At 39.5% G+C, this 27,520-nt stretch overlaps 3 protein-coding genes across 3 annotated transcripts; 2 read left to right on the top strand and 1 right to left on the bottom strand.

Annotated features, from left to right (window-relative positions):
• Window positions 1-353: 353 nt before the first annotated feature.
• Window positions 354-5,278, top strand: LOC122087296 (monocopper oxidase-like protein SKU5). Its single transcript, XM_042656373.1, has 9 exons — window positions 354-774; window positions 1,061-1,170; window positions 1,294-1,564; window positions 1,693-1,831; window positions 2,500-2,866; window positions 2,979-3,341; window positions 3,447-3,525; window positions 4,553-4,752; window positions 4,850-5,278. The coding sequence occupies exons 1-9, from the start codon at window positions 634-636 to the stop codon at window positions 4,956-4,958; spliced, it is 1,779 nt and encodes a 592-aa protein (XP_042512307.1). The 5' UTR covers window positions 354-633; the 3' UTR covers window positions 4,959-5,278.
• A 3,208-nt stretch (window positions 5,279-8,486) lies between these two features.
• On the top strand, window positions 8,487-10,895 carry LOC122085768 (protein GRAVITROPIC IN THE LIGHT 1-like). The gene has a single exon (XM_042654345.1). It carries the CDS (start codon window positions 8,790-8,792, stop codon window positions 10,392-10,394), a length of 1,605 nt encoding a protein of 534 aa, XP_042510279.1. The 5' UTR covers window positions 8,487-8,789; the 3' UTR covers window positions 10,395-10,895.
• A 13,343-nt stretch (window positions 10,896-24,238) lies between these two features.
• On the bottom strand, window positions 24,239-26,697 carry LOC122085994 (protein YABBY 4-like). The gene is made up of 7 exons (XM_042654635.1): window positions 26,262-26,697; window positions 25,935-26,090; window positions 25,711-25,831; window positions 25,116-25,164; window positions 24,956-25,031; window positions 24,697-24,771; window positions 24,239-24,586 (listed from the first exon to the last, which is right to left on the bottom strand). Exons 1-7 carry the CDS (start codon window positions 26,352-26,354, stop codon window positions 24,518-24,520), a joined length of 639 nt encoding a protein of 212 aa, XP_042510569.1. The 5' UTR covers window positions 26,355-26,697; the 3' UTR covers window positions 24,239-24,517.
• Between the last annotated feature and the right edge of the window lie 823 nt (window positions 26,698-27,520).

Genomic DNA, 27,520 nt, shown 5'->3' with positions numbered 1-27,520 from the left:
ATGACCTCCCTACCCATGTGGCTTTTTTTTTTTTAAATTTTCACAAAATTAGAACGTTGCAGAACGGACGTTGGGACGGGACGCCGAAATTAGTGCTAGTGGGGACTGGCGATTAGCTGGCGCTCTCATCCCGATGACATCTCTGTCCCTCTCGCTCAGCCCCATATTAGTCTTTATGACTTAGCCACCTGGCCACCGCATATATGATATCTATAAGACCAAAAGCCAATTTCTTTTTAATTTTTTAATTGATATCCTATTATGGCATTGGCATTCTCGTTGGGTCCGTTGGGAGGTCAGAAATTAAAATTTCTTTTCAAAAATTTCAAAGATCCGGAGGAGACCCTTGAGCCAAGAGGACTGTCCCCCCACTCCCAAGTCCAAGCTTAGAACCACCCCCACCTCTTGTGTTGTCATAGAGAGACTCTTTTATTAAAGTTTAAAGTTAGTTTTTAATAAAAAAAAAGAGAGTGTTGTGTAGTACCAAACTGTTTCAGACTCCTACTGTCTTCCACTGAGCTGTCTCTCACAGTTTCAATCACTCAGATCATGTAAAACATCGAAACGAAGCAGTTTTTATTTTTAATTTTTGGGCTCCAAATCCGCTGCTGGGATTCTTCAACTCTCATTTACATGGCTTCATTTCGGGTTTTCCCGTTGTTTCTGATCTACATTTCTTCGTTTCTTAGCCTCTGTTTCGCTGGAGATCCTTTTGTTTACTATGACTGGACTGTTTCTTACATCAACGCCGCACCATTAGGTGTTCAGCAGCAGGTTTGCTTCTTTCTTAGATCTCTCGTTCCTTTTTTGGTTTAGATGGTTTAATTTTTTCCCTTGTACTGTTCCTCCCACTTCACTACTTTCTGGATCTAATGACTCTACTTGTCTAGAGAGACAGAGTGAAGATGTTTCTGTAGTCTCTGTTTGTTTTCATGCTCTGCTTTAATCATAAAATACATTTTCAGTAATTTGAAGTTCGAAGTAATCTGGGTTCGGATTCTCTTGTGATTTCTTTTAAATCTTTCTATTTCTGGTTCCCTGCATTGTTCTGTAACTGCAGGTGATAGGGATTAACGGAAAGTTTCCGGGTCCTATTGTGAATGTGACTACAAATAACAATGTTGTGGTCAATGTGCTCAACAGATTGGACGAAGATCTCCTCTATACTTGGTAAGTATCTAAATCCGATTTTTTCCATTTTTATCTCTTCGTTTATGCTCGCTGCTGCAGTGGCAATTTAGATGTCGACCAAACTTTTGAAGACTTTTGAATGGTTGTGAACTTTTTTGATAGGGATGGCATCCAACATCGTCGTAATTCTTGGCAAGATGGTGTTCTTGGCACTACTTGTCCTATCCCTAAGGATTATAACTGGACATACCAGTTTCAGGTTAAGGATCAGATCGGGAGCTTCTTCTACTTCCCTTCTCTCAATTTTCACAGAGCAGCGGGTGGCTATGGTGGCATTATTGTTAATAACCGGGACATTATTCCCCTTCCCTTTGCAACTCCTGATGGAGATATCACTATCTTGATAGGTGACTGGTACAACCGAAACCATACGGTTAGTCTCCCTGCAATGCATGCTCCTTGGTCTCTGTTCTTTTGTAAAAATATTTACCATGACCATGAGGGGACTTCATTCAAGGCCAAGATATGATTTTATGTTGATCTTGCTCTTTTGGGTTGTAGGATCTGAGGAAAACCCTTGATGCTGGAAAGAGCCTTGGCATGCCAAATGGAGTTCTCATGAACGGGAAGGGTCCTTACAGATACAACACCACACTAGTCCCGGACGGCATTGATTATGAAACTTTTGAAGTAAAACCAGGTATTATTCATCGCACAATGTTAGGACAGATGAGTTCTGAGTTCTCTGCAATCTAGCGAAATTGGCAACTCATCAAACAGCCATCTGGTACTCATATATGCAAACAGTTTGATCCTTGAATTCTGTTGGTTGCATCTTGAACGGTCCTTGCTTTCAGAAAAACGCACCAACCTACTAATGCATTTCCAATGAGCAATCTAATAAACAGTCATACTTGTTTTTATGATTTCAGTCCATCAAAGGGCATGCATTGAAAGAAGATACACAGCTTGAATATATAGCTAATAGTCTAGTTTTTCACCAACCAAATGCCATATTATTCTCCAAAAGACATGACATACATCTGTTGTATTTCTAAGCACTGGTATTTATATTTGAGTAGACTATATTACCATGATCGATGGTTTTAAAGAAAACTTGATGCATCTTATGATCGAGATCATTTGACTGAATTGAGACACATCGCATAGAAGAGGTGACCAATTGGATGGTTGAAATTGATGATCAGGTGTTCTCTGTTTTATTTGAAAACCTTCCTTCTAAACCTGGACAAAAATTATTTCTCATATTTGAAAATCTTCCTTCTAAGCATTATTTGCATTTGCCTTTTTTGGTTCACATTGAAGGTGTTTCTGATCTCAATTTACAATGCTTTGGTGTTGAGACAGGGAAAACTTACCGTCTTCGCGTCCATAATGTTGGAATCTCGACTAGTTTGAACTTCAGGATCCAGAGCCATAACCTACTTCTTGCAGAGACAGAGGGATCATATACAACGCAACAAAACTACACTAGCCTTGATATTCATGTTGGGCAATCTTATTCTTTCTTGGTCACCATGGATCAGAATGCAAGTACAGATTATTACATTGTAGCAAGTGCTAGGTTTGTCAATGAGTCTGTTTGGCAAAGAGTCACGGGTGTTGCCATCTTGCACTATACGAATTCCAAGGGTAAGGCCCGTGGTCCTCTCCCAGACCCACCAAATGATGTTTATGACAAGACATTTTCAATGAACCAGGCAAGATCCATCAGGTTCGATCATTTTCTCTCTTTGGTATTCATTTCCTTCTTTTTTTTTCCCTTCCAAAAAATATACATCTATTTTATCAACATGGTTTCAGAGTTGTGATCCTGAAATTTTCAGGTGGAACGTGTCTGCTAGTGGTGCACGTCCAAACCCTCAAGGATCTTTTAGATATGGCTCGATAAATGTGACTGATGTATATGTGCTGGAGAACAAGCCACCTGTGATGATTAATGGAAATCGCCGGGCAACACTTAGTGGGATCTCATATGTTAATCCCAATACACCACTCAGGCTTGCTGATGATTATCATTTGAAGGGAGTATACAAGCTTGATTTCCCCAAAACGCCACTTACTACACACCGGATGGAAACATCAGTAATTAATGGTACATATAGGGGTTTTATGGAAGTTGTATTACAGAACAATGACACAGGAGTACAGAGCTACCACATGGATGGTTATGCCTTTTTTGTGGTTGGGTAGGCAACCATTTCTCTTAATGTCATTAATATCTATGAGTCTGTGATTGCCTGCTTGTTACTTGTGTTTCTGTTCAGAGTTAGAATTTGATTGACTGATTGCAGGATGGATTATGGAGAATGGACAGAGAACAGTAGGGGTACATATAATAAATGGGATGGAATTGCTCGAAGCACAATACAGGTATTCTGTGACATCTTCTCTTGTTATTATGTTGATCCATCAAAACAATTGCATTTTTTTTTTTTTTTTTTTTGCAAATTTCTGTTTTGGCAGTCTACTTTGTCTGTTATTCATTATAGAAAACTAATTTTTACAAATAGTAGTAGCCATAATTTTTTCTTTAGTTAGGTGAACAAATGGAATTGATCTGGAACACCAAATATGGTGTTGCTGAATGCCTTTGAAGTACTTTTTTCAGGGGTAATGACTTGGAAGTGCAATATATTTTCTACAAACAGTTTATGTGGCTTACTAATTCTTGATCTAAGGGTGTTTGGTTGGTAGAAGTGTTGAAGGTCTCTTTACCCATTGTAATGGATATAGTTCTAGGTCAAGTACTGATTAATCTACAGTTTGTTGGGCGCTCCTGTCTTTCAAATTGTTTTTGTAATTTGGGTTGAAAGCACAGGTGGCAGCAATATCCATACAGTAAGGAAACAAGAAATTTTGATGCATATAATGTATGTCTCCAAATATTCCCTCTTTAGTGTCCATGAATTCAATTACATAGGGAATTGACAGGTAGCTTTGAAACCTTGACAAAAGCATAAACTGTGTCAATTGGTCATGGCTGACATGGGATTTTTCAACTTATACATAAGTGATGCTTGGCCATCCGAACCATGCCATTTTGATAATCATGTAATGTTTATTCGACACATATTAAATAGCAATGTATCCCGTCATAAATTGACATGTACCTAGACCCCATTTACCAGTTGATCAGATGGCTGACTCACCTGTCACCACCAGGTCAGAACAGTTTGGAATAAGTCCGTTTTAAAAAATATTGAACTGTTTGACAACTGAAAGGCTATACCTTCACCTGCAGAAGGTTTTGAATTGAGTTGTTGCTGGACCTATCTAAAATTGCATAAAGTAAGGATACTTAAAGTATGAAAAGTTAGAAAATTATAATGTGGAGCAGAAAATATATTTCGTGGGAGTGTATATGTTTATCTAAATGCTAGTATTCTTGTCTTTGTAGGTTTTCCCCGGGGCTTGGACAGTTATCTTAGTTTCCCTTGACAATGTTGGAGTTTGGAATCTGAGAACAGAAAACCTGGACTCGTGGTATCTTGGCCAAGAAACTTATGTCCGTATTGTCAATCCGGAGGCCAACAACAAGACTGAGTTGCCCAAGCCAGACAATGCCTTTTATTGTGGTCAACTATCGCATTTGATGACGTAGGAATCAAGTCCCTTCTACTCTTCACTGTGCTCTTTTCTTTATTAGTGTCATTCATACAACCATATGAGAATTAACATTAGTTCATTTGTTCAGGTACAAAGCAAACCCATCGTCTTTTGCGTCATCAATCACAGTGGGAAGATCAAAGCTTCTCTTCACACTGCAGATGGTCATCCTTGCTGCCATTTTTATTTTCCGTTAACCTTCTCCTCTGGTGTTAGAATCTCTGATTATATGAAGGTTATGAGCTTTCTTCTTCGTGTTTCCATTGAGAGAGTTGCTGCTTGGAGGACTTTTTCCTAGTTGCAAGTGTTTAGGTGTGCAAAACTAGTCTGTCAATATGAGTTTTTGTAGTGATTTTGACCTGTATGTTTTTCACCCATTTTATTGGTATGTCACCCCAGTTCCTTGTAATTCAGGTTGTTTGGGATATTTCATTCTTTTCTTCCTTAAATTTGTGTACCAAATACTGATGATCATTCACCAAATTTTAATAGCATCTAATGTTAATTGTTTCAGTTACCAGAAAATCTCAACATTGTTTGAAGCCCGTAAACCTAGTTTGCCGCAATTTACAAATGCGAATGTACCAATGTTGAGATGCTTTCGAGGTCTATGTTTTTTTTTAATGGCTTTTGTTCTGTTCTTTAGGAACAGCTCTTTGTTCTTTCAGAAATGCAATGTAACATTACAATATCTTTAGGTAGGAAGAAAAGATTGAATCTTAACAAAAGAATGTCTATCCGATTAACACAACAAACCTGCTAGAAAGGCTCAGTAAGTCACCAACTTCCTAACAAAGAATGAAAGCCTTCTTAGAGTCTTGAGTAAGTCTACTTAGAGAGATACCTTCAAATCTTGTTATAACTAGAAATCATAGATGTCCCCAAAGGGTGACATAGTGATCTGCTCTGAGTTGTTGGACACTTGCTGCTTTGGATGGACTAATAACCTCCAGAACTAAACCCAGATAGCTAAAGCCCATCCAGAGACAAAAGAGGACTGGGTCCATAGTATGGGGAGGTTGACTTTGGGCTAGGTGGTCTACCTTGCTTTGTTAAGGAGAGTTGGCGATGAGCTTTTCTCTCACTTATAAAGTTCAAATTTTGTTGATCACGCGGCACGCCCCAAAAGAGGAACATCGGGAGCTTTCCATTTTCCACACTGACCGCAATAATTTACTATGTGTGGGGTTTGGACTATTGGCGGGGTCCACAGACATATCTTCCTTTTAGAATATGCAATTTTGACTTGACTAGGATCATAGGATGCCCATCGTTTCATCATTGTGGCCCATGCCATGTCATCAAATCATCTGCCCTCTCAGCCGTTAGATGTTCATTGCATCTCATCCTCTCACTGCAGAGGATTTTAGTGTCACATTTTCTGGGTTCAAAATTTTAACCGTTGGACTATACAAACGACCAACTAGTTATGTCAGGGTACTACTTGGGTTTCACCTTTCATGACCAAATTGCGACAGTTCCTGCTTTGTTCTTACTTCCTCCGAGCAATAAAATCCATACTTCAATGATCAGCGTTTGAGACCAGGCTCAGATCTGCATATTTTTAATCACTAATTAATTACTATGGCTTTTTAATTAAATGAGGATTTCTTGGCGACAAACACATAAGACACAACGATATCTCAACTAATCACCATGGCCAATGTAAATCAAAATTTATTATTATACCTAAAAAAGTCTTTAGTGGCCTACGTAATTGTAGACTCTGTATTTGAGAGAGAGAGAGAGAGAGAACTATAAACTATTCTTCCACTCTACGCACCAACTCTACTTTTTCTAATCTGCTTTCTTTCTCAATAGGGTCGTCGTGCTCACTGCCCACCCTACTTTCCCTCAAGACGTTAACAAATGGGCTTACTTCAAATTCCTTTGAAGATACGTATAGGAGAGACAGGAAGAAAGAGAAAATAATGTATCGCCATGGGTTTTCATTCGTAGCTTTGAAGCCAAAAATGCCCAGCACCCTCCCTCTCCCCTTTACCTTTTGAGGTTTTCATGTTTGTCAATTTGTCCCAGTCCGCACTATCAAGTGGCTTTTGATGACCTAACCGGCCTTCGGTGACAGGTTCACATGCGTGGTGAAGTTTCAAGGTCGACACACTCGAGGGAGAGCTGTCTATCATTGTTCATAAATTAAACAATAATTGGAAAAGGCTTGGGACCTGGAAGTACAACATTTTAGGCATAAATGGAACAATTTTTTTATTTTTATTTTTTATGCTATTATATATGGAGACTGTTGGAGGGGTTTTTTTAGGGATCAAACAAGGACAGTCAAGGGGTCAATGGGCTACACTTATTTCCAACTACAAATCTATTACTATTATTTTTCAAGGCGGGGAGGCGGTGGGGTGGACGATCGAATCAGCGATCTTTCCTATATTTATGCTAGAGCCTAATTGTCTAGTTACTGCCATTGAGCTAAAAGTTCATCCCTAACTTATTGAAGGTTTAAGTTAAGACATTAGAGCGTTAGAGCATTAGAGAGAGAGATCCTTATATATATGAAGGGGCACCAAGGACCAATACAAATCAATGTGAGACTATAATTTTAACTCATAATATTTCAATAATGTACTTAACATGTAACTTCGGCATACTTGACTAGAGTCACCAAACTTTAAAAAGATAACAAATGGATCTTAGCTTCGGTACTCTATCGAAGTTTCAATCCAAAACCCAAGGCATTAGGTAGAAAACCCTCTAGTTTGAACTTTCATCTCTCACAAAAATCATAGGATCAAAAGTTTAAAAGGAAAGGAGAGCTAAGTCCCATTTTATTCCTTTCTTGTGCCTTTCCAATACAACTATAACCTTACTTTATTGATAACTTGTTGGACGGAAAGAGAGGTAAAAGAAATATAAAATGATCTCAACTTGTCACATTTAATTAAGTAATTAATCCTATATTATATTAGTCTGCGGTGAATCATAAACCATATACTATTAAATGAAATCATTCATTCATTATAGATAATTTTAATTAATTCCTGTGGTTGCTTAACTACTTTTGCTGACAAGGAAATGCCAAAAAAAGAGAAAAAAAAATCTGCAGAAAATTGGGTTTGTGTTCCTTCACAAACTCAATTCCTCTTAAGGCTCACCTGGGAAGGTCTGACGGTTTGTAGTGCTCAATGGAGTTATTGCCGGTGAATCAGTCATTTTATCAATTCCTCTCAAGTGCATCGATGCTTGGCCCCTATGTGGGTCTATTATGTAATAGCCAATAGGCACCTGAACTTGAACCAAAAAAAAATAATAATAATAAATAAATAAAATTAAAATTAAAAAAAAAATCCTCTTAAAAATATAAATGAGGCTTCAACTAGTAATTTGCCTAAGATTCAGAAAGTCCAGCACAAGTAAATGTAATAAAAGCAAACTTCCTTCATGGGATTTCTCTTAATCCTTTACAAAAGGGGGTTTTATGAGTTGTGTGGGGGCCTTTAAGGGAGTGGCCTTCCCTAATAATAATACACTTAATAGTGAATAATAGGTAGCTTCCTCCGGCCTCCCTCTCCTCAAACTTTCCAAACGCATGAAATCAAAACATTGATTCTTTCCTCCCTAACATGTCCAAAGCACAATAGTGAACACACACTTTACTCTCTCGCTCTTAAATACTTACCAGACTCCCAATATAAAATTGAGAAACCAAAAGGCTGTAATGCTCTTAAATACATACTAGACTCCCATTATAAAATTGAGAAACCAAAAGGCTGTAATGGTCCTAATGGATTAAACTCCCTTACCAAAAAAAAAAAGAAAGAAAATAATGGATTAAAGTCATTAAACTCTGAAGAGTATTCGCTCTCTCTCTTCCCCCAAAAAGTATACTCCTCTCCAGTTCTCGTTCTTCCCCCTCTCTGCTTGGCGTTTATGCATTATGCGCTACCTTCTTCTCAGTTCTTAAGAGGGACAGACAGTAATAAGAAGCTCTCCTCCCTCTTCCTCTCTTTAAGCTCTTGGGTTTTGATTTTAAAGGGTGAAATCATCAGAAATTGAGAATGCCAGGGATGGATGGATCAGCAAAGCCTCCCCAAATCTCCGAAATGTTCCAGAAATTTGCTCTGGCTTTCAAGACCAAAACCATCGAATTCTTCGCAGAAGAAGATGAAGACGATGAAACCCTTTCCCTCCTCGACTCCAATGAAGAAATCATCACCGGGCAGCGTGTCGTCGTCCTTAAACCCGATTACCTACCCAAACCAACCCCTCCCATTCTAACCCAATCTCAACCTCAACCGCCACAAGCACAAGCACAAGCACAAGCACAAGCACAAGTACAAGCACAGGCTCAACCACAGCCGCAACCACAACAACAGGAACAGCAACATTTGTGTCGTTCAATTTCCAACGGCAATCACCAAGGCAATAACCTCCAAGCCCTAATCCCTTCCCTGTTCGCTACCATTTCCAACTTTGAGGCTTCCTACCTGCACTTCCAGACAGCTCATGCCCCATTCGATGCCGACAACATCAAAGCCGCCGATAGAGCTGCAGTCTCACACCTCCAGGACTTATCCGAGCTCAAGCAATCCTACAGAAGCTTCTGTAAAAACCCGACCCTCAACCCACCTGGTTTTCCTCTGGTTTCTCCTCTGGAAGCGCAAGTGAAGGAGAATCAGAACCTACTCCGTGGTCTCGAGATGGTCGTTAACAGGTTGCAGTCCGACATCGATCTCAAAGACGCCGAGGTTTATGAATTAAAGCAAAAGTTGGAGAGGATTCAGAAATCAAATTTGAGGTTGTCCAAGAGATTGTCCAGTTCCAATTCTAATTGGAAAACGAAACCCAATTCTTGGCCGTCGTCTTCTTTTGTTCCTGCTTCCCCTGAGGTCATGCTGTCCGCTGGAGTCTTCGATTCGGTGTTGAAGGACGCTTGTAGATCCTCGCATAGTTTTACCAAGCTCTTGATTGATTTGATGAACAAAGCTGGGTGGGATTTGGATTTGGCTGCGAATTCTCTTTATTCGGATGTCAAGTACGCCAAGAGAGGGCACAACCGGTATGCTTTCTTATCCTATGTCTGTTTATTGATGTTCGAAGGTTTCGATTCTGAGGATTTTGGTTTGGAAGCGGATGAGGATCGGTGCAACGGTGTTGAGTCGTCTGCCGTTCGGCGGAAAAAGTTTCTGAGGCAATTCGTCGAGCATGGAACAGGTGATGCAATGGAGCTTCTGGGTCGGGACCCAAGCAGCGATTTTGCAATATTTTGTGACAAGAAATACCAAAAACTCGTCCACCCCACGATGGAATCCTCCCTCTTCAGAAACATGGAGGAGAACGAAGTGGTATTGGATTCTTGGAGGTCATCCTCTGTTTTCTATGAGTCGTTTGTAACAATGGCTAGCTCAATTTGGATGCTTCATAAGTTGGCCTTTGCATTCGACCCTGTGATTGAGATTTTTCAGGTCGAGAGAGGGGATGATTTCTCCATGGTTTATATGGAGAATGTCACTAGGAAAGCTGTGTGGCCCGGTAAAACTCGACCCAAGGTGGGATTCACAGTGATTCCAGGCTTTCGAATTGGAAGAACTGTCATACAGTCTCAAGTTTATCTCGTTGGGATGAGATGTGCAGAGCAAGTGATTCCCCATTTTACGGTGTAAAAGAAAAAAATGAGAATGCATTATATAAATGTGGCTTTTCTATAGAGGAGGACCAAATGGTGATCTTGATGGAACAATATTTGTTCCCTAACCTGCTTTTGGGCTTTGCAATTCATTTGCATTGACATCTCTGAAGAGCTCGTTTTGTTGGCCATCCAGACTAATTCCAGAATTCGGGACAGGATGTGGAATCTGGTAATGCCTCCGTTTGGTGCTAAGAAAGAATGCTATGACATACGCATTATAAAAGGAGACTTTTGGCTGTGCTCTGAGAATCACTCTGTTCTGCAAGTTTTAAGCCATCTTCTTCTCCTTGATGATTGGATTTGGTTTTCCCTTACATCTTTCAATTAGTTCTCTGGTGAGTTCCATGTATAGCTTGTGTAAAGCATAGTTTCACAATTTTTTTTGAGTCTTGTGTATTGGTTTTAGTCTGACACAAATAGCTTACAGATATATTTATCTAAATCCAAGTGTATCTCTCAAAGAGAGTTTTGGGTTCGGCTTATGAGTATTCCATGAGTGATTCTAATTTTTTTTTTTCTTTTTTGGTCCATCTTTTTCTTGGTTTCTCTGTTAAAAGTGACTTTACTTCCTATCAGTTCATTCATTTTTCCACACAAATTCCAGTTTTAGCATCTGAATTAGTTGACCCAAAAATGTAAAGTAGTTTGTGACTATTATCAGTATTTTAACAGTAGCTCAAGTTATAAATGCAAAAGTAGGTTGGCATTACTGATCTATTTGAACTATTTAATTTGCTTTTAGCATTAGTTTGCAACTTTAATTGATCTTTTGGTTTTGGTTTTGGTTTCTATGATTTTTTTGGTATTGGGTTGTCAAATTGTTTGATATGGTTTTGTTGGGTTGTCAAATTTGTTTGATCTGATTTTCAACTTTAATTTTTCTTTTCGGTCTTACTTTTTTATGAATTTAGGTGTTTGGATGTCAAGTTGCTTTGCCTATATGGGTGGAGTCTTTGGGGGGGACATAGTGAATCAAGTAGTTCAGGGGATATAGCCTACATGCATACATGGAAGCTTTCTTTTCTGCATTTGTTGTTGGTGCCTCAGTCGATGTTCTGATGAGGATCAGTTTTTCTGGATTGGGACTTGGGAGCATCCTATGCATTCTTTTCTGTTATGCTTTCCTTATAGAAAGGTTTACACTGTACCACCTAACAGAGGTGGGGTGTGACTCCTTTTCCTGCCTTGATGGGTAACTAGAGTTTGAAGATTGGAAACTTCTACTTGCAGAAACAGTGTAAAAAATTCTGAGCTTCTGAGAATGGACTAGGTATTGGTAGCATATCGGTCTCTCAGCCGATACTGATATGGATCGGCCATGTTGGCCGGATTGGATAGCATTGACTTCTTTATGAACTGTCTTTCTTGGCTTTGGTCATTAGACAATATAATGATTAATGACGAAGAATATGACATAGACAAGGTTAAGTAATTATTGAAAAAAAGGATCAAATCATGGTTTGAGTATGGATGCTTGTTGAAAAATCAACTTTCAAGTTGGATAGTAAGGGTCGGGCGAAGGGCAATCACTTATTCTTAAAACCAACATTCCTCAAAGTCCATTTAATTAATGGATTATACCATCTTTTTGACCGTTGACAAAATATGATAGGTAACCCAATAATTCAATTCTACAGTAACCATGAAAAATATATTGTTTTGTTTCTCTAGTAGATTATTAATTGCTTCAAGGTGAGGCTTCAACAGCTATGAATGGAATGCGTGACCTCCTCTATAAAGAATTTTCATGAGTTGTGAGTGACACGCCTTGCATATTTAGACTGAGTCATTCGACTTTTAAAACCCTAACTTCACGAGAGTATGCACAGTGGAGTATTGCAATCGCAATCTCCCATCTAAAAAATGGCCCCAAGACAATTGGTATTGAAGTTATGATTAAGGGTTTCAGTCTGTTCAGTTTGATTTTAATTTCGGCTCAAGGTGCAACATGGTTAAACCAAAATCAAACCAAACTAAACTGAAGGGTTTTGTAGGGTCTTTAAATTGGAACCGAATGGAATCAGTTCGATTTAATTCAGTTTGTGTATTCCGGCTTCTATATGGTTTAGATTTCGGATTTTAGAATGGAGATTGGGTGGAGGGCAGGATTTGTAGGGGGGGTTGAGGGTGAGGGGGAGTAGGGGAAGGGGAAGCCGGAGTAGGGGAAGGGGAAGCTGGAGCAGGAGGGAGAGGTGGCAGGATTTGATGTATGGGCAGGGAGGACCAGGATGGAGAGAGAGAGAGAGAGAGAGAGAGAGAGAGAGAGAGAGACAATTTGGTTCAATCTAATGAAAAACCGTTGGAATCGGAACCAAATCAAACCAAAAAAGATTATAGTTGTTAAAACAAAAATCGAGTCACCCAATATCCAAAATTGAAAGCTGAAACCTCGTTTAAGACTTAAGTGGGTCTCTTTTCATTAAAAAAAATAAAATAAAAAAGGAGGGTTTATGTCTTTATGATGGTATTCTCTATTAAGTCATAATGAAACCACCCATCAACATTTTCATAAGCCACTGATTTTCGGTATTGCCCTTTCCATCACTTTGTATTTTATATATCATCAAAACCATGTGGCTTTTCATAATTCTAATCCTAATCCTATTGTTGTGCTTTTATAATGAATTATATTAGACCTACACAACTCACATAATAGCAGCGGCAACCCCAATAGAAGTGATAATCAGTACAAAAGTTTTATCGACAGGATCACGCCTCCTCGCTATCCATCTTTGTCCATCTTTAATCTTGAATTCTTACTGCTGCTAGACTTATCATCATGTCTTTCTTTATGTTCACTTATGGATTACATCATGATGCTAGTTGAGGGTCATATGATGTGTTGATTGGCGATGGTGATTTTGATCAATCTTCGAGTGAGGTGTATGGATTCTTAGGAGTTGGCTTAGCTGATCCCTAAATCTTTAGTATCAAATTGGCCATTGGAGTTTTTCCATGTGTTATTACATATTGGCTGGTTTTAAAATAGCTCCTCTAATTTTGTCTTGGAAAATTAACATCCTAGAATATTTTTTAAGTATGCTACAGAGATAAGGCCTTTGGGGTTAGCGTAATTACCTCTAGTAAGGATGTTATAGATGCTACGACTATTTTCTTTCAATTTTATTTGGGAGAGAGAACGCTACATAGTCGTGTGTCCTCTGCAACAACGCGGGGTCAATGGAAGCATGTGTCAAGGCATGGTCATTTCTTTGCCACTATGTTTGGATATAGGAGAGCACGATTGGATAGCATTCTTTCTCCATTTTATTTTTAGGAAGAGGCATGGGCACATCGCTTTTGTGGCTAAACTATTAGGCGGCACCAATGGGACTGGGGACGGGGCATCATAGAGGAAGGGCAATTGGGTTGTTTCAAATGGTGGAAGAGGGAGACACAATGGGTGCTAGCTTACGGTATGCAAATGGTATGCCCAACCATTTCCCTTATTTTTAGTTGGGAAAAAGAATCCTATCCTGGAGTGTAGCCAACATCAGTGCTCCCATGTGTATGAAAAGACATGTCTACCCCTTATTTTGGGAAAGAGAGACACATGGAATGCTAGTATAGATTGCACTCTTGGACAAAGTACCAATTCCCTAAGAACTTTGCCCATCTTATGGCTCCTGCATTGGCACAAGGGCCAATTGGAAGGCATGCAAGAGCATCAACCACGTAAAAGATTGCCCTACCCCTATGTGATTGATGCTCCTGTGCACCTTCCCATTGATCTGAGCGCTAATGCAGGAACCACAGGGGCGGGGAGAGTTCTTTCTCCCTCATTGTATTTCCATAAAAAAATAAAAGGGAAATTTACAGTGCCACCCCCTGGAGAATGCCACTATTATAAGAACACCCCCTCTGTTTCACCAAATTAGACTCAAACCCCCTACCGTCAGTCACTATTATAAGAACATCCCCTTTGTTTCACCAAATTAGACTCAATGCCCTTACTAAATATAAAGTACCTAAAATACCCATGTAATAAGTTACCATTTCTTTCTCTCAAATCGATGCCATTCCATGACCTAATTTATCTTTCTCCCAAATCAATTTGAACCACCGGCGATCATTTAGAGCACTGGAGAGCACGGGGGCAGCGGTATCAATGACTTTGTATAGAATGCTGGAGTGAGATCGGGAAAGCCTTTTGGAAGCGTATTGTTGAAGAATAACATCTAAAATGCGAGCAGAGTTGTTCTGTAAGCTTTGGGAAAAAGATGAAAAGAAGAGAGAAATTGATGATGCAGATAAACTACAAGCTTTTAAACCATTGCAACCCATGGAAAGGAATCTCAACTTCTCCGATCTAGTCAATTGGCATCTCAATAAATGGATTAAAAGGTATCAGAAAGAGAAAACCAATAATGATTAATCTCAGCAGTCCCCTTCCAAAACTATATGAAGAATGCAGGTTTGCTGAATCTGGGTTGATGGTCAGGAAGGAAGAACTGCCATAATGAGATTTATTGCTTTATGTTCCTCTCTGTATGAGAGGCAGAAACGGGAGCCAATCCATAAAGAATAATCAAACTAATGATGTATTTCAAAAGGAATAATACGATTATGTTGCTCTTCTCCATCAAATTCTAATGCCTAATGATTTCACCCAAGAAGGCGAAAAAAAACCCAATAGAAAACAAAAGAAAAGAGTTGGTACCCAATATCTGAAAAGAACCAAAACAGAAGGGATGAAGATTGAATCACCTCTTCAAGGGGAGAAGAAGGGAATCCTGCAACAATGGCCGGAAACCATGTGAAATAAAGAGGATGGGAATGGGAAAGGGAAAGCTGGAGAATGGAACGGAAGAGGTGGCCACACACCTCTTATCAGTGTTTTATTCATAAGAGCAAAAGCGTCATTTCATAGCATTCTTTAACCATGATTGACGGTAGAGGATCTGAGTTTAATTTGATGAAAAAGAGGGGGGATGTTCTTATAATAGTGACATTCTCCAGGGGGTGACATTGTAAATTTCTCAAAATAAAAAATAAAGTGACGAGTGGCAAAAAAAAAAACCGTGAAGCCGTGAGGGAGGGACCAGCGGCAACATAGTACATAGTACAGAGTTGATGTTAGGCACTCTACCATTATCATAATCAGAGTCGCTCCATTAGGTGTAAATTTCTTGTTATTCCATTGGGCCTTTATTCTAGGTTAGTGCAAATTTGATTATGTTTCAACTCTTAAGACAAGAGGCTTTTGCTTCACTAATGGCTCATTACCTACAACGATTATTAGCTGTAATTGATGGCTACTCCACTTATTTCTAAATGGAGAAACCCTAATAATTTTCCTCCAAAAAACAATAGCTATAGCCATGAAATTTTGTACCTATATTTATAGGAAAAAAATCGTTTACAATTCGGATTTGGTACAATTCCGTGAAATACCACCTTCAGGGGGTGACACGTGGCTAATACCAATGCAACGGTCTAGATCTGATTTAAATGGTTCTTCACTGATTTTCACTGATTTAAGGTTTTATTAGTTGTATCAGATCTAGATCGTTGCATTGGTATCAATCACGTGTCATCTCCTGAAGGTGGTATTTCACGGAATGATACAGATCCGAATTGCAGACGATTTTAACCCATATTTATATATTGGCCACAATGTGAAAAGAACCTTCTTCTCTCATTGACCATGAGAAAACCCTTTTCTTGGAATCCTAAATATCAATGCCCTTTGATTCAAGCAATGTGTGAACGCAGCAAGATAACTATTATTATTGTTCAAAGTTTCCTTTTTAATCCAATTAAAAGTAGCTAGGATGCTTAAGATGACCAATCTTAAAACAGTATTACTTTCTGTGTCTCAAGAGGCAATAATGTTGGCTTTTCTGACACCTTAACCATGTGAGCATATATAATATATCTTATGAACTCTTGCCCCTCCAGTAGTAAGGTTTAATTTGTAACTCGATCTGTAAGCCTTCATCCTCATTATATATCCTTCTAGAGCCTTTATATTATCTTTCTGGCATATTTGCACTTGGTAAATTCTAGCTTGTTCCCTTTTTGAGACCTTAGTTTATCATTCTGGAGCATAGTTATTAAATTTAGATTCGGTAATTATTCGGATGAAGAATTAGTCGGATTAATTTATTTCATTAATTCAACGATTCGGTCAAAATATTCAAATACCATGTTTACATAATAATCATCAGGGAAGGGATTTGGACACTAAAGCTTGCATGCATGGTAGAGGAAAATTTTGAATTTATAAAATAAACAAAGCTATTGAATATCTAGGATTTTATTATTACTTCTTGGGTAGATATTATTAACCTTTGATAATTTACCATTGATGCAAATCTTCAGTGAGATTGGTAAACAAAACTTCAACTAGACTGGAGAGCACTGAAAAAGGAAGAAGAAAGAAGGAACAACCTTGAAGAAGAAGCAAGTAGAGAGAGATAGAGGGGGCATGGGTGGATTATAGGGAGAGGGGTGGAGTTGTAGGGTAAGCGGGATTGTAGAGAGGAGGGAACATGCCCGTTATAGATCGGTGCGGGGAAGGAGAGAGGGGTGGAGTTGTAGGGTAGGAGGGATTGCAGAGGGGAGGGGACATGCTTGCTGTAGGTGGGTGCGAGGAAGGAGAGAGGGGTGGCGCTGTAGGGTAGGGGGGATTACAGAGGGTAGGGGACATACCTGCTGGAGGTGGGTGTGGAGAAGTAGAGAGGGGTGGGGTTGCAGGATAGGCAAGATTATAGAGGAAAGGGTGTGCCTAGGCTAGTGCGTTGAGTTTACTCATTATGTTGTGCCTGGGGTGGTGCCCAAAGCAAGCGCGCGTCATGGTGAATTCGCATATATTATGTAATGGTTCTTCCCCTGAACAAAGGACAAGCCTACTATAGGTGGATCGGGGGAAGGAGAGAGGATTGAGACGGGATGGAAAAACAAGGAAAAGGTAGGGTGGAGGTTTAGGTCTATTGAGGGGGTGGGGCAGAGCGAAGGAAGGAGATGGGCATGAGGAAGGGTGAGTGGGTTAGAGAGAGAGAGAGAGAGAGAGAGAGAGAGAGAGAGGTATTCTCAGTGGGTTAAAGGTAGATATGTGATACCCTACTTTTTAAACCTAGTCTAATTACACGGTTGACCCGGTTTAACTATGTAGGACCCGAACCAGAGAGGGTTAAGGCAGGTTCCTTCTGGACCATGATGGCAAGGGTGACTTTGAACATAGGTTGGCCAGACAAGTCCGAGTCAGTGCCAGAGGAGACGGGTGTACCCAAGCTGTGCACATGCACGTATCATAAGGCCATGTACGGGTAATACTGGTATGTAGCCGTATCCTAAAGTGTATACGTATAATATACCTTATGCCGAGAGTGAGATACATGCCGAGAGTTGAATTCCATCAAAATCCCACTTGTTGGCCAATTTTTGGCCCTCACAGGCGGGCGCATCCGCCCACCTGAGTGACCCACCCATGTGGTTACTAGATANAAAAAAAAAAAAAAAAAAAAAAAAAAAACTAGCTGGCCTTTAATTATGGTCATTTAGATTTGGGATTTTTATATCGACACTTTTAAGGTGCTAAATAATTCGTAATTTTTTTCCTCTTAATGTAACACAAATTTTCTTTTATTGAGTTAAGGACATGTCATTTCACACATATACTCAGAAAAAAATGCACACAAGATGACAATTTCTACCACAAAAAAAAAAAAAAAAATGATAATTCTTGAGAATGATATAATAATAAATCATTTCTATTTATTTTTTTTTATCATTAAGTTAAAGAATTTTCATGAATATAACAAGTTGTCAAAAGAAAGTTATATATTTGAATCGAAAAATAAAGTTATCTAGTCATTGGTCCTTGCACACACAAAGGTTTCCTATGAAATAAAAAATCTCATTTATGCTAATGCTTCTTGTGTGCACTCTTATTGACCCTGCTCTCGTCCAAAGCTATGCGATGAGGCATTCATCTCTCTGCCCATATTCTAAATATCCTTAAAGAAGTATATTTCAAATAGTTGTGAATTTATTGCTTAGCGCATTGGCTTGCAACTTTGCTTTAAGAGACCAACAGGTCAATGGATTAACTCCTATAACATGGGTCTCTAGTATGGATTTAGGCACCGAATTGAATCAGTCACTTTTGCCTTTGCTTTTTCGAAAAAAAAGTACAATTTTTTTTTAATTATTTTACCCTTGAAACAATACGAATAATTGATCCAGATCGATCAGATATCGGTATTGATATCACTCGATACCAATATAATATGACCGATACGATATCGATACTTTAAATCATGGAACTCTCTAGTGTGCGTGAGTAAAGTCACATTGAACATTTACTTTGTATGAACAGATTTATAATAGAAAAAAAAAATTATATAAATGTATAATAGTTAAAAAGGGAAAATTCCTACCAAAAAATTAGAAAAGACAAAAAAAGGTAATATATATCAAAAATTTTTTGGACAACTTGTCTGTATTTTATAAAGGAAGAGTAGTTAAACCTTTGCTCCTCTATTGGGACTTAGGAGCCAAATCATGTGGGTGGGTGGGATAAGATTCTATCCATTGTGCTAACGTTGTTGTTGTCTTCGCTCATCAGCTTCGCTTCCCGTTCCTGTTGAGTCCTAACTCCTAACACTGTTCCATACTCACTCAGTCTCTATATAGACTCACACATAGCATCAGGAGAGAGAGAGAGAGAGAGAGAGAGAGAGAGAGCAAAGAGCTCACCTGGTTATTCCTTGGCTAGGGTTTTCTCGAATCCAACTCCAAAGCTTCAGTTTACTTCGGTTAGTTTTTTCAGTTACTTCTAGTCTCTCCATTCCTAGACTATCCTTACTTATCTCTGCAACGCATTCAGTGAGATAATATATGATCTGCTTCTCTGGGAATTCACTCAAATTTCTGAACTTAATGTAATGACCCTTCTGTCTCCACTTGATTGATGTAATGAACTAGTTTGTTTTTAGTTTCTATTGGTACACTGTTTGTAGTTTTTCTTACTGATCATTCTGTTTGTTGTTAGTTTTTTCTTGTTTGGAATATATAATTTATTTGAGTTTATCAGATTCTCTGATACACTTTTTATACACAGCATTGAACGGAATATTTTTGAAGCATTTGCTCTTGTGCTAGGATTTTCCTAGTCTCTGGTATAGTCTGTGGCAGTCTAACTTTAACTTAATTTCTGAGCCTTAGAGAAGTCTCTTCCAGATGAATTAGGCCTTGTCCCAAGTACTTGGGCTAGGTCTCTTTCAGATGCTATTGTTTTTTAATCTTAAATCTTCAAGGGGATATTGTAGAAGTGGCCCGTATGCTGGAATCTTCTCTGCTTCAAAGTTAAATAAAAAACTGTTTATCTTATTGTCATTAGTTGTGATACCCTACTTTTTAAACCTGGTTTAATTACACGGTTGACCCGGTTTAACCATGCAGGACCCGAACCAAAGAGGGTTAAGGCGGGTTCCTTATGGACCATGATGGCAAGGGTGACTTTGAACACAGGTTGGCCAGACAAGTCCAAGTCAGTGCCAGAGGAGACGGGTGTACCCAAGCCGTGCACATGCACGTATCATAAGGCCATGTACGGGTAATGCTGGTATGTAATCATATCCTAAAGTGCATACGTATAATATACCTTATGCCGAGAGTGAGATACATGCCGAGAGTCGAATTCCATCAAAATCCTACTTGTTGGCTAATTTTCGGCCCTCAGGTGGGTGGTCACAGGCGGGCGCATCTGCCCACCTGAGTAACCCACCCATGTGGTTACTATATATTTTAAAGTATAAATAGTATTTATTGTATTTTTCATTTTCTCATTATTACACTAAAGAGTTGGTGAGAAGAGTAAAGAGGAGAGAGAAAAGAAGGAAGAAAAGAGAACGAAGAAGAAGAAAGGGGAAGGAAGAGAAGGAAGGAATGACTTTGAGCGATGCCAAGGTTTGATCTTCCCATTACGACACCGGAAGAGTGATCCCCAACAAGAGATCTACGATTGGAGGTGAGCAAAGGCTATGCTTCTTAAACTTTCACCAAACCCAAGTAAAACCCTTGATTTGGGTAGAGTTCCTTGAGATCTTGTAAATCCCACTTGAGATGATGAATTCAAGGTTTAATAGATGGTCCATGTGTTGATTTTGAAGGATTTGAAGAAGTGTTTACAAGATTTGAGAAGCATTGGTGATTTCTTGAGCTAAGAAGTGATTTTGGGGTTTTGAAAGAGTTCTTGAGCAAAGAAGGTAAGATGGCTTTTCAATCCTTAAATCTAACTTAGATCTAGGTTAGAATTATCTTATAAGACCTTGGATGTGTGGAAAATGTGATTGGAAAAGCCTTATTTGGTTTCCCAAAGGTTGGGGAAAGTTTCAAGGAAAAAGGCAATTTTTCACCTCCTTGGGTGGGCCGGGACCGGTGGGCCGAACAGCCCGCCTGAGGGCACCCGCCTGAGAGGGAAGGCCCTCGGTTCCCACCGGTGGTCCAAGATCGGTGGGCCGACCAGACCGCCTGAGAAGAACGACGGGTCAGCCCGCCCACCTGAGAAGACAGGTGGGCCGTGACAGGTGGGCTGTCCGACCCACCCGTGAGGCCCCCAACGTGATTTTTGTGTCTAAATGGACCCAAAATGGATGGACAACCTTCTTTTATGATTTTAAACATGATTTAACCATCAAATCTTGTTAGTTTTGATCCCAAGGTGGTGAAATGCTAACCCATTCACTTATGATAGGTTCACTAAAATTTACGTTTCTCACGCCGGATCTCACCCGTACCGGGCGTGAGTCTTTGTACACAACAAGTAAGTGGGGAGAGGACGTTTGACTTTATTTTAAGGCTTGTTTGGCATCATTCAATTGTATTTAGACTAGCCATGTCACCATGCAAATTATGTGTAGCTTAGTCATCCTCATATGATTATGACATGTGTGTTATGTTTTACATTCTCAATGCTAAATGATTGATGTGCTTATGTGATGAATGATGGTATCACTGTGCATGATGCATTATTAGACTAGATGCCGTAGTCGGCTTGGAAACTAGTGCATTGGTGGCCTGTGGAATGGGTCGCGGTGGCACTATGCAATCGTACTATGTCATGTAGGAGCATGCGGTTTAGGATTATCATTTTCCCGTGCTACAACCCTTCCCAACAGGGGTTGAGGTGTTGGGTTATCACTTGGGGAAGCAGTGGTCGTGATTGTCGGGTCACTGTGGCGGTTAGACATACGTCCGGCTGGTCATTAGGACAGTCGACAACCTTAGTGGTATATTCAAGAGGGTCAATCGTACTCCTTTTAAATTGCTAAAGTCACCATCTTTACTTTTCTGTCATTTACTTTTATGTTGAGAGCCGGTGGTCGGCATGCTTTACTTTTTCGAGTACTCACGGCGGGCCTTCTTCGACAACCCTATGGGCGTATCGTGGGATGGAGTTCGCGGCTTGTACCTGGAGCATATGCGCACTGTGGTTGTAGTAGCACAAAACCAAAGAATTAGTAATGTTGTTTAGGTGGATGAGATTTAAAATGAATTGCATAGCATATAGTGCATATGGATGTGATTGTTGTGTGGATTGTTGTGTGGTCTTTTTCACTTACTGAGCTAGTGAGCTCATCCCACGTGTACACCTCTTTTAGATGATTTTGCAAGTCACCCACCTGAAGATCAAGGGTCAGGCCCCACAGTTGAGTTTCCCAATGAGGATTGGTGGGTCCCTGAGGAGTATGAGCATGGTACGGATTGCACGTGCGAGGGATGTGCTGCGGGACCGTAGTATTGACGTCGTACAGAGTTTTACTTTTTGATTCTTTTGATGACCCCTTTTTGTGTACTTGATATGTGAATTGTTGTTCTTTTTGTGTAAATATCATGCCTGCAGGCCCACATGTATTTATCTATATACTACAATTTGGGTATCAAGTATATTGGGGGTATTTACAGGTAAATTAAGTCTTCCGCTGAACTTTTGAACGTTTATTTTAGATGTGTGTATGCTGTGGTTGGTTACTGTATCAGATGACCCTGGCAGGTTTGGGTTAACCGGAGTTAACCCGGTCACCGGTCCGATTTTGTGTGAAAGGGTGTGACAAGATAGGTGGAGTCAAGAAGCAGGGTTATAGGGAAAGGGGGTGAATATGACTTGGGGTTAGGGTTCTGTAAAAGCATGGGGTAGGGGAGAGAATGGACAGGAGGGTTGGTCACCAACAGGGGTGGGGTCGTATGGGCAAGGTCAGGGGTGGGTTCTAAAAAAGTAGGGGGTAGGGGAGCAAGGTCAAGGGGCAGGAAGGGTGGGGCTCAGGTCAGGGATGGGTTTTTAAAAACAGGGAGCAGGAGATAAAGGGGCACAATAGGATTGTGTTGCAAGGTAGAGAAGGGGCGGGAAGGGTGGGTTCTGAAAACAAGTAGCAAGGGAGAAAGGGGCGCAATAGGGTTAGGTCATAGGGTAGAGAACGGGCGGGAAGGATAGGTTGCCAACAAGGGTGGAGGTAGGTGGGTAAGAGCAAGGATGGGGGAGGGCGAGAAGATTGAGGGGGGCAGGAGGTTTCAGTAGTTAAAAAATGTCTACCTTGTACTCATTAAAATAAAACTCTCCTATACCCTATGCCATTTTTTAAATAAAATAAAATTTTAATTAGCAACGGTAATGTATTAACCATCATTATATACTACATTTAACGGCAAGAAAATGTTAATGCCGCTAAATTTTCACCTTCACTACTTATTTTATATTAAAATAATGTATTGTTTTACTTTTCTATGAAAATTTTCATTTTTTTTTTTTTTTTTTAGGTAAACTCATCAAAGGTTTCATTCATGGTCATATATGCATACGATCAACACTTCAACTTTAGGGTTACCATTATTTGATTCTTATGCATCTATCCAATGGCTAATTCATTTATGACCAATGTAATAGTATTAGTCTCATTTAATTTTTTCTACTGTCAAAAATTGAAAGGGGTTAGTCGGTGGAGAAATGAATTTTTAGTGGAAATGTATATTTGTAAAACAAGTGTTGTGAGAAGATGGAAGTGAACGGCTGGAGGAGTAGTAGCTACAAAAAACTTGTAAGTAGTTTCAATAAAACAAATAAAGTTTGACTGGCCAAAATCTAGCCTACAATAGACCAGAATTAGTCTAAACCCAAGAAACTAGCCTAAACCCTAAATTTGTAATAGTAACCCGAAGCTAAATGTGGATCGCAACCAATTACTTTTAATTACAATAAATATGTTATTTTATTTTTGGTGAAATGTATGATTATGAATTCAATCAACACTTCGATTTTTGGATTTTTTGTGTGAAAAAATTTTTAGATAACTTTACCTAATTTAGTCAGAATCGGATAAATTCAATAATAATTTGCTAAACCCTAGAAATCAGCTAAACACTTTGGTTTTGGAGTTTTTTACTAGTAGTATTGTTTCAAACATATATATCGTTTGTAATAAAATAAACTATTTAGAGGTAGATTTCAACAGAAAAATAATAATAATAATAATGATCTCCTCATCTAATGGGCTCATTCTTTCGGAAAAGTAACCATCACTCCAAGTTTTTGCACACCTATAGATGAAAGTCCATCTGCCTTCCTGAGGATGATGGTGCTCTAGAGTTTACATATTTAGGTGAAATGTTTCTTAAAAATAAATAAATAAATAAACAAAAAAATTTGAGCATTTGACCTAGCTACTTTATATATATATATATATATATATTTTCCTGCTTTAAACCTACCTACTTTATATCAGCACCAGGTGCAGCTTGAATCCTTTTTTTTTGGGGTGGAGGGGAGCAACAAAATGAAGAAGGGATATCAAAATGCAATAATGCAAACCAGTCGACTAGCTAGTAACACAGATTATAACATCCAAACTTGATCAAACGGATCGATGAGGTTTTCCAAACAAGGGGTAGACTGAAGATTTAATATACATGCATACTACCATCAACACAGAAACCTTCATTTGCAGATTGTCTGTGATAAAATTAAACTGGTTAAGACTTCAAGACCCTTCTTCCATTCTTGACACCAAAACCTAAAGAACCAAGACTGCCAGCAATCACTCCTCCCAAGGGGGGAGAGAGAGAGAGAGAGAGAGAGAGAGAGAGAGCTGCCACTTCTTAGTAAGGGGAGACGCCAACATTAGCGGAAGAGAAAAAGCCATCTTTCATGAGAACGTCCTCTCCTTCCTTCACATAACAAAACACAGAAAAACCATTAACTAATGAAAAACTCAGACCAAGGACGGGTGAGTACCGAGATCTGAGTGCTAGAAGTAGAAAAAGATGCGTAGTGGTACCTGCTGGCGCACGTTAGCCTTCTTCATAGTCTGGTCAGGCAAGAGACCAAAGTGGATGTGTGGAAAGTGGGCCCACTAAAACAAAACAATGCAAAAACAAAACAAAACAAAACAAATGGACCCACAAATCAAGAAAATCCAGAAAAAGAAGTGAAAAGGGTAAATATGAAACCCTAGTTTCCGGAAAGAGATGGAAAATCTAAGGTGTTGTAGAAGGGAGAAGACTGCAAATGAACCCTAGAATTTTCTTGGATCTTACGTTTTTTGCAGCGGCGCTGAAGGCCTCTCTGTGGGTTATATCTGGATTTCCAGCCTTGATGCGTTGGATCTCGTCCCTGCATTGCAGATAGATTGGTTTCAAGCATTTTTAATTAACCTTTATTTTTTGAAGATGCTTAACAGTTTTCATTATTACTCACTTGATGAATCGGTTGTACGCGGATGGGACTCTCTGTCGCTTCTCCGGAGCTGGACAGGCAAACAGACGGACAGAGATTAAAATAAAGAGAAAAACAAACTTCGCTGACTTTCTTACAATTATTACCTCTATATCTATCACATTCCCATCTACAGAAACAGAATCTATTCATCTCTGTCTCTATCATCTATATTTCCGGGCGTAGAGGAAGAAGATGATGATGAGATCATCTTACCCATAACCCACATAAGATCTTAAAAGAGCAAGAACTATATTGTTGTTTTGTTTTGAGTTCAGTGAACAAAATTACAGTAGAAGAAGAAAACATGAAACCCACTTGGCCTAAATTGATTAATCTTGAAATTCTCTCTGGTTCGATGATATATTTTGTGTTCTTAGATTATGTCCCTAATCAGTGTTTCTAGGGTTCATGCTGAAGAAATTGAAAGGATGATATTGAGATGTTCATAACCCAGAAAAGTGATCAATGGCCTCTTTAGATACTCATAAGGGAAGAGAAAGCCTTTAACTAATGCCTTAAGAACCCTGCATGGCATACAAGAAAAGAAAGTGAATGGAAAAGTGAAGCTTCTCACGTCTATTGGCAACTGGAGGTCGAGGGAGCTCATCGGCACCTCCACGGACAACGGACACCGTATGGTCAGCTGGGCTAGGTTGATCAATCAGCAGGTTTGGTTGTGGGCTTGGGGTCTCTTCCTGAAACACAACCATCGAAATAGTAAAGAAATTCATTCACCAAATTAAAATATCAGTTAGAAGTTGTGTTGGCTAAGACTTGATTATTCCCTTTTGTGTATACCATGAGATTGTGAGAAGGAGAGAAGAAAGAATGCCCGAGGTGAAGCTGATTTGCTGCAGGCAGGAGTAAACCACGCATGTTGACGGAAAGAAGGTTGGTGCAGTGACCACATCGGACTGTAACCGTCTTGTACAAGCTGCTGCAAGGAACACTTACCTACATGAAACAGAGAAATCTCACATGTAAGAGAAGAAGAAAGAAAGAAAGAAAGAAAGAAACCCTAATATCCTAATCAAGCTAACCGGTGCAAGTGGTGCAAGTGAAACTGAAGAAGCTTTTGTTAGGTCATGGGGAGAAATGAAGACAACTCATAAGGGGGAATGATACCGCGAGGACAGTGTCGCAGAAGTTGCAATGGACGTAACAGAGCTGCTCGGAGGGAGAAAGGTGGTCCAATGAAAAGGCAGAAGAGGATGACATCCTTGTATCTCCTGATTTGATTTGATTGGGTTGATTGATAGATTGACTGAGGTGGGCTTTTGATTGATTGAATGATTGATGGATTGACAGCTTAACCGCCTTGGATATATGCTCTTCTTCGATCACTTCATGAGTTTATAGAGGAAAGAAAGCAAGAAGAAAGTGAGGTGGGGAAGAAAAGAAGAAAAGCAGAAAGAGATAGCGAGAGAGAGAGAGAGAGGAAGAGATCTACTAATAGATCCTAAGTGGTAGGAAACACAGAAAGAAAGCCTTCTCCTTTTTCTATCAGAATCTTCTTGTTCTTGTTATTTTATACCTATAGCTTATAGATGTAGGTGTACATGGTATGTACAAACTAGGAGTGTAGAGAGGCCAGTGTAGAGAGGCCAGAATAGGAGAGAAAAGGTATTGTCGAGCTAGCTTTCTCTAACATACGCCCGAGGTTAATAAGTAAGAAAATGTGTGGATGCCATTCCCGATGATGAAAGAGAGAGAGAGAGGGGGGGGGTGTATTGGGTTGGGAGCAGCAGAGGCGGCAGAGGTGGGGGAGAGGAGCAAGAAAGGGACGTGTGCATGGGGTGATTTGCTTTCTCTCATTCACCTGTTGTTTTCGTAGTTAAGAGTGTCTATGTGTGTGTGAGGGAAAGTGGCCTTTCGCTCTTTCCGAATTGAAGTAACCCTCTTGTAACTCCCGGGTAAGAAGCCTACAAACATCCCGCCTCCGCCTCATCAGGGGACTGCCGAGGAGTTCACCATCTCCAAGATCTTACTTCCACTTTAATTTTCTCTCTCTCTCTCTCTCTCTCTCTCTCTCTCTCTCTCTTTCTCTCTTTTATTAAAATCCATCCATCAATTTCTCTGCCAAAGTAGCCTCTAAAAAGCTTTACTCTTACAGATTTGACCACTCAATCTTACTATACCCTTCTCTCTCTCTCTCTCATTCACACAAATCACACCTACGTATTCAAGTAAGGGTGAGACAGTGGACAGAGATCCTCTTCTGCTTTTACACTTGCCAACTTTGTCCTTTGCTAAATTCCATTTTCAATTATTTCTTTTTTTTGCTTGTGTGGGCTAATTTAGTTAGGTCTTGAACAGTTAATCCATGCTTCCTTTCCATTTTCCTCCACACGTTTCTAGGGTTTTTCTTCCTTTTCCCTGATAAT

This window comes from Macadamia integrifolia, chromosome 8 (genome assembly GCF_013358625.1).
Source record: "Macadamia integrifolia cultivar HAES 741 chromosome 8, SCU_Mint_v3, whole genome shotgun sequence".
In the NCBI taxonomy this organism is placed as follows: Eukaryota; Viridiplantae; Streptophyta; class Magnoliopsida; order Proteales; family Proteaceae; genus Macadamia; species Macadamia integrifolia.
The sequence above is the reverse complement of the archived record's forward strand: the minus strand, read 5'-3'. Positions and strand labels throughout refer to the sequence as shown.

Excerpts from the sequence above, each read along its gene's own strand:
- LOC122087296 (XM_042656373.1), top strand. The coding sequence starts at position 634 with ATGGCTTCATTTCGGGTTTTCCCGTTGTTTCTGATCTACATTTCTTCG. Across the intron at positions 2,867-2,978 it reads AACCAGGCAAGATCCATCAG|GTGGAACGTGTCTGCTAGTG; the intron begins GTTCGATCATTT and ends TGAAATTTTCAG. Across the intron at positions 3,526-4,552 it reads TTGCTCGAAGCACAATACAG|GTTTTCCCCGGGGCTTGGAC; the intron begins GTATTCTGTGAC and ends TTGTCTTTGTAG.
- LOC122085768 (XM_042654345.1), top strand. The coding sequence starts at position 8,790 with ATGCCAGGGATGGATGGATCAGCAAAGCCTCCCCAAATCTCCGAAATG.
- LOC122085994 (XM_042654635.1), bottom strand. The coding sequence starts at position 26,354 with ATGTCATCCTCTTCTGCCTTTTCATTGGACCACCTTTCTCCCTCCGAG. Across the intron at positions 26,091-26,261 it reads TCTGCGACACTGTCCTCGCG|GTAAGTGTTCCTTGCAGCAG; the intron begins GTATCATTCCCC and ends TGTTTCATGTAG. Across the intron at positions 24,587-24,696 it reads AGGCTAACGTGCGCCAGCAG|GAAGGAGAGGACGTTCTCAT; the intron begins GTACCACTACGC and ends TGTTATGTGAAG.